Source organism: Solanum dulcamara, chromosome 5 (genome assembly GCF_947179165.1).
Source record: "Solanum dulcamara chromosome 5, daSolDulc1.2, whole genome shotgun sequence".
Lineage (NCBI taxonomy): Eukaryota > Viridiplantae > Streptophyta > Magnoliopsida > Solanales > Solanaceae > Solanum > Solanum dulcamara.
The window spans coordinates 65318543-65325580 of NC_077241.1; the positions used below are offsets into that span (position 1 = coordinate 65318543).

A 7038-nucleotide genomic window follows, 5' to 3' on the forward strand; every position below is an offset into this window, starting at 1 on the left:
GACGCATTTGATCTTTCTTCTTCAGTGCCAGGCATAAAAGGAACCAACTTCTCATACCAAGAAAGCCAAGTATCAGATCCCTGTAGTTCGAGCCCTTTTTTTTTCCTCAGTTCCTGTATGTGGAATGATTTTCAGTGAGTAAAGTAGTCTAGGGGAAAAATAAACCCTACCCACTATTCTTTCCCCAAAAAAGGGGTCCGTCCTCGAAAGGACTCAAACTACAACAACTATTTAACTAACCAAAACCACCTCTCCCATTATTGTTAACGCAATATTCTTAATAAGACTAGTTTTAAAAAATAAATTCTCAATAAATATTTGGAGTGCCAAGTAAAATGAAATGGAGAGAGTAAAAAGAATGGACATATTCAATATACACCAAGTTTAAATCTACTAATATTAAATAAAGAATTTAAAGTTACACCAACTAAAACAATATAATTCTGATATAAAATCAATATTCACTCCTTATATATACTCGCCCATCACCTTCCAACAAGACTACCAAAGTGTTTATTTAATTCAAAATTTTATTCACTTATTTTTGTAGTTGTTCATGGCTATCTCAAGAAAGCTATTTAAGCCCGTTTCTCTTTTGCTCCTAATTTACATAGTAGTTGCCGTACCACCTCGCGTGGAAGCGGCAATTACGTGTAGCACGGTGCTGAACAGCCTAATTCCGTGCCTTAGCTACGTAGTCAAAGGTGGCAAGGTGCCACCAACTTGCTGTAGAGGGATCAAGTCCCTCTACGGTATCGCCAAAAGCAAGGCGGACCGTCAGGGCATTTGCTCGTGCTTGAAAATTGCTGCCTCAAGTGTTAGTGGTATCAATTTTAAGAATGCTGCTGCCCTCCCGGGAAAGTGTGGGGTGAAAAATATTCCCTTTAAGATTAGTCCTAAAGCTGATTGCTCAAAGGTGAGATGAAGGACGAACTATGCATACGATATAAGTGAAAATAAGAGTTATGTTGTCTCTAATCATAAGATAGGGACATCATCTATCTAATTAAATATTATTATACGTTTTTGTAATTGTCTCAAAATTGGTCCTTAATAATTGTATTGTATCGCGGATATTGTTATTATGCATCTGATTTCACATTGTTACGTTGATCAATATATCATCGACATATCAATCAATTATATTTTGCCATTAAAAAGAAGAATTTTGTTATTTGGAGTTATGAATTCAAATCTGGAAAAACATAACATAACAATAACCGTTCATCCTTTAGTAGTTATAACTTCATCAATTCTATTTTATGTGACAAGATTCAAATATGAGTATCGTTTTTGTTTAAATTCGGATAAGAAATCTTCAAGTTCTTAGTACAATAAAATGTACATATTAAGAAACACATAAGAAGTACTATTAATTAAAATAGTCTTTAGTAAAATAAATCTCTAACTCCTTAAATAGTAATAGTTCCATGTAAAGTAAAATAGAAAGGAGTACCAATTAAAATAATCAGGTAAAATCCCACCATCCTTGTTGATCCCCCTTAAAAGTAATTTTCACTTTAAGTCACAATAAATAATACTTAGCTTGCTTTTGGAATCTATACTATTTGATTAAACATGAACTTTACAAAATTAGTAAATATTTTTTAAATTTGTAATACAAAACAGATTTAGATAATATAAATCATTTTATTATGTTGGTGATAGTAACAGGAGTAAAGCTCAAGCCTCAAGTTCACGATGTCAATAGAGGAAACTTGAGCTCTGTGAAGATGAAAGAAAAAGAGACAAGTACACTATGACAGAAACAAAGTTCAGACATCTCTTCTAAGTTCCTTGCATCACAGCCGTTCATCAGGAAATAAAAAAATCAAATCTGGTACATTGATTCAAAGCTAAAAAATGACATTGGATTAGCATGAGCCATCAAATCTAGAAGATTCTAACTATTTAAATTGTTTTCTTTACTTTTGTATAAAATAATTATTCTTTAGTTAGTGTTAGATAGCTGTCCAGAGCATAATAGATTTTGGTTTCCTTTTTACTTGTATATATACATGTGTAGTGATGAAGAAATAGATAAAAAGGAGAAAAATTCATAAGTCCTTTTTTATCTTTCCAATATACTATAGGTGAAATGAAAATTTTAAAATCAAATTGCTTAAAAACGAGCAACTATAACTGCTGCAAAATTGGACATCTTCTATCTCACTGTTCTTCCTTACTCTTATAAAGATCGACAGAACCTAAGGTTTATGATTCACCTCAATAATATTGATTTTTTTAATTTTATTTTGTATTTTTCCAATTTCATTTATGACAGAGGAAGTAACATGAACAAAGAACCAACAATAACCAACGGTAAATAATGAGAATAAAAAGAAAACCAAAAAATTAACGTGACAAATGATCTTTTTAAGGAGAAAAAAGGAACGGGGCGTAAGATGACTAAAAAATAATATCACTATAATAGAGAAATTTTAAACTTACAATCTCGAATAAAAAATTCAAGAGGTCAATACTCCATACAAAAAAGAAAAGAATCAAACACAATTCACTACTAGTAATATGTGAATTTCCTACAGACGCTCATATCAATATGTTGTCTTTCATTTTCTTAATTGAAGAAATAATTAGAAAATAAAATAACAATTACAAAATTAAATTCAATTCAAGTAAAGATTAGTACAATTCAATTCAATATTTTCTCATTCGAATTTGATTGTGTCTTATAAGCTCTATAGTTCGAAACAAATTTATTGTTCAATAAACATTATTATCTATATTGATCGATATCCAAAATAAAAAGACCCTAAGTACAATTAAGCCGTGGATGGTCAACCATTCTACTATAAAATTAAATAGGTTTGATCTATAATCATTCATAGAAAATATAATTTGACGAAAACTTTTCTCATCAAATTCATACAAGTGTAACGTTTCTCATCAAATTCATACAAGTGTTTCTCATTTAATATAAAACCTACTATATCAACCACTTTCGTACCTTCACATGTTTGACTTGTCAACCTTTGGTTATATATATATATATGATAATTAAGGAAATCGCAACTCGCTGGCCATTTTCATAATGCTAAACAAGAAACTACTTCCTTTGCTTCTCATGAGCCACCACAGCAGCATCTGAGGATGCAATTCTCAAGTGCAACATGGTGTATAATAGTATCGAACCTACGTGTTATAAGGCGATGGATTAAGTGTGCCATCAGAGTGTTGTAGTGGGATTAAATCTATCCTCAATGCTGAATGTACAAGAGCTGGCCGTGAAAGAACTTGCAAATGCATAAAGAGCGTTGGTTCAGGGTCTACCGCACTTCCAATCAGCCGTGCTGCTAAACTTCCTGGATTATGTAAGGTCAATCTTTCTTTCAAGATTAGTCCAGATGTTCACTGCTCTAACACCAAATAAGAGACTTTTTTTAATATAAATTTTCAATTAATGCATAATGAGATTGAATATGTTTGTGTTAGTGAGTGTGGATCACTGATGTCGCTTTATTGTATGTGCTACGTGTGTTTGTTACTGTAATTGATAGTATTTTCTGTATATGTGAGACTAGAAAGATGTAATAAACTTAATGAAATGAATTCTGAGATCAATTACATGTAATGAATCTGTTATTTGACTGTGCAAGTATGTAAAATATTCGTTGTGGATTGTGATTGTGATTTTGGTTGTGGTTGATATATATATATATATATATATATATATATATATATATATATAGAGAGAGAGAGAGAGAGAGAGAGAGAGAGATCGGATGTCATGTATCGACACACATACGGGTGTCACGTGCTGACACACATATATATAGGGATATGTTGTCACGTTCCGACACATATATAAATATAGAGATCGAGTATCACATGCCGACACATACACATATAAGGACTGAGTGTCATGTTTCGACACATATATATACATATAAGGATCGAGTATCACGTTGCAACACATACATACATACATATACATACATACATATACATATATATATATATATATAGGGATTGATTGTCATGTTCCGACACAGCTATTGCTTGGGTGTAGGTCCCATGAAAGGACTATTGTTGGCTGTTGTTTGATATTTGATATTGTGAACTAAATCATGCTTATGAACTTGCTAATTGGTAATGTGTTATATAGATGTCTGTCTTTACTATATTATAATTACTTGCATATGTTTCATTGACTGGGTGGCAACGTGATCCTACAAGTACATTGTTGATTATGTCTATTGATACTGCACTTGCTCTTTCCTTATTAAGTACAAGACATCTTCAGGAGGCTGCTGGCAAACCTTAGTTAGGAGACCACTGACTACTTAGGATTCAAGGGTAAGCCAGTTTTTTTAGGTTGTCATGGGTTCTTCTAAGATCTCAGTCCACTCTTTTCGGACTTGAGCCTTTCAAACATTATTTTTACATCGTTGTTTTGGATTTGCATCCCCTTACTCTTAGACTTGTTCTTAGAAGAGTTTTGGTACAATGACTTTTAGGTTCTAGGGGTGTTGACTTCCACATGTTTTGTTTGACTATTTATGTTTGGGTTGAATTTAATTCTTGAGTTTACGAGGACTCAACTTAAAACTTATATAAAAGCCGTTATCACATATTTTTGTCTTACTTTTGGCTTAGGATGCTAGTTTGGATGTAGTTTTGGTTCTTCTATAGGAGGGTTAGTATGGGTGTCACTCACGGTCTGATTTAGATTGTGACAAAGTTCATGTCGCCATACGGGAGGGACATGGGGCTCCTCCGGGCAGGTTTGGATCACTTGATGACATTTTTCTTCCTCTTCAATTCAGGATATGATTCACCCCAGTCCATCGAATCTCAAAAAAAAATGAGAGGCTTGAAATTGGTTATCAGTTAGGTTGTGGGAGACTAGTTTCTCCAGTTGGGTACAGTGCAAAGCCTTCCATTTCGGCTAGGAGCATCAAGTTAGCAATAATTTCCAACTATAAACAAGTGTAGCGAAGTCACCTCCATTCTCGCTTTTCGGGTCGAAAACCTGTTCGATGTCAGAACCGATAAAATTCTCCGAGTGACTAACGACTTGTGAGCGTTTTTCAAAAACCATTTGCTTGCAACGCCTTGAGTGAACAGATAATTATGGCCACTAGATCCTTCATACTCTTAGAGCCCTAGGTTAGTTGATCTCGTTATACCAAAATAAGTCTCGTAGAGTCTTGCAAAGTAGTATGGAGACGTTTGTACTTTTCTTCGAGAGGCTATAGAACTTTAGGAAATCTCCCTAACTTTTTTTCCTTCATTCTATGACTTGATTCCAAATGGTATTTAGTGATCCAAAATTGGTATATCACCTCTTGTCGCAGATGATTAACACGCGTTACAACAGTGTCCGGCTCATAGCTCCCGTTGAGCCAGAGAAGGAGCTAGCTGTTAGAGGGCGTGGCAAAGACAGGGGCCGGAAAAGGGGAAGCGACAATGGTCGAGGAAGGGCAGAACTCGCCAGGGGTAAGGTTCAAGTTAAAAATGTTTCACAGGAAGAGGCCTCTCCCGCACACCAGGCAGAGATAGAAGAGGATGTGGAAGTGGAGGTTGAAGAGGATGATGATGCCGAGGTTGGAGGACTTCCCCCTCTGGACTCGGCTATAGCCCAAAAGATCATGACTCTCTTAAGTGGGTTGGTCGGCGCTGGAACCATTCCCACAGTGCCCGTAGCTCAAGCTCCAGCTGCTCGTCCCATTTCTCCTACAGTCCCTCATATGGATAGAGCATTAGACACTAATGCCTTATTCTGTCCACTTCTGGGCCCAGTGATGATTGACACTGACCACGAGATGTTAACTAAGTTCTTGAAGCTAAAGCCTCAAGTGTTTCAAGGTTCCGAAAGTGAGGATGCTTATGAGTTCATTTTGGATTGCTATCAGAGACTACACAAGTTATGCATAGTCCACTAACATGTAGTTGAGTTCGTAACCTTCCAGCTTCAAGGTGAATTCAAATAGTGGTGGAGGGTCTTTATGGAATGCTGATTGCCAGTTTTGCCTCCACTCACTTGGGTTCAATTCCATGCCTTGTTTATGGAGAAGATGTGTCCAGAACACTGAGAGACTGTAAGAAGGATGAGTTCATGACACCTTTGAGCAGGGTGGGATGACAATGGCTGCTTATGAGGCTAAGTTTAATGTCTTATCCAGATATATTACGCAGCTAGTAACTATAGACAAGGAGATGATTTGTTTGTTCGTCAAGGGATTGAATTCCGAGTTATAGGTATTGTCTGTTCACATGACCTCTGCAGGTAGGAGCTTCAATGAAGTGACAGACTTAATAAAGAAAAATGAAGGAGTTCGATGGTATGAGTAAGCCAAATCTTTGGCTAAGAAGTCCAAGAGCAAAGGAAACTTTAACAATTCTTACTCCAGAGGTTCAAGTAGGCCGACAATTATAGCCTGACCAATTCAGTCTGCCATGTCCACTTCTACTGGTGATTACTCCGGGACTCCACATCAAAATCCTACTTAGGATGGTCAGGGAGCTTTTTTTGCATCAAGCAGCAGGTCATCCTTTGACCGCATTTGTTTTAATTGTGGGGAGCTGGGGCATATGAGGAGTACTTGTCCCCCACTCTAGCATGAATGATCATGTGCCACAGCAGATCAGAGTAGTGGTACCAGCAAAAAGAAGTAATAATGGAAGTGAACCTCCACAAGGTGGACGCGGAGAAAATCAGAGAAGCCGTGGTAATTTAATGTAGGAAAAGAAGTAGTGCATCAGGTAGAGAGGTTGCCCGTCAGGACTACATGGCACAATTTTATGCCTTTTCGGGTAGGACAGAGGCTGAGGCGTCTGATGCGATGATCACAAGTACTATTCTTGTCTGTGACTGGATGGCTACTGTCTTGTTTGATCCAGGTTCTACTTACTCCTATGTGTCAGTATAGTTTGCCTTGTTCTTGATATGAATTGTGATATGCTTGATGCCCTTATCCATGTTTCTACCCTAGTACCTATGTCTATCGTGCTTGTTTAGTTTGATATGTTCACCCATATTAAAATGTACTATTTTGATAAATTGATTTAAATAAT

The 7038-nt window shown here is 36.1% G+C and overlaps 1 protein-coding gene across 1 annotated transcript; it reads left to right on the forward strand.

Moving 5' to 3' along the window:
* Nucleotides 1-522: 522 nt before the first annotated feature.
* Nucleotides 523-953, forward strand: LOC129888386 (non-specific lipid-transfer protein 1-like). Its single transcript, XM_055963370.1, has one exon. It carries the CDS (start codon nucleotides 557-559, stop codon nucleotides 923-925), a length of 369 nt encoding a protein of 122 aa, XP_055819345.1. The 5' UTR covers nucleotides 523-556; the 3' UTR covers nucleotides 926-953.
* The last annotated feature ends 6085 nt before the right edge of the window (nucleotides 954-7038 follow it).

What these genes read in the sequence shown, in the direction of transcription:
- LOC129888386 (XM_055963370.1), top strand. Translation starts at nt 557, where the DNA reads ATGGCTATCTCAAGAAAGCTATTTAAGCCCGTTTCTCTTTTGCTCCTA.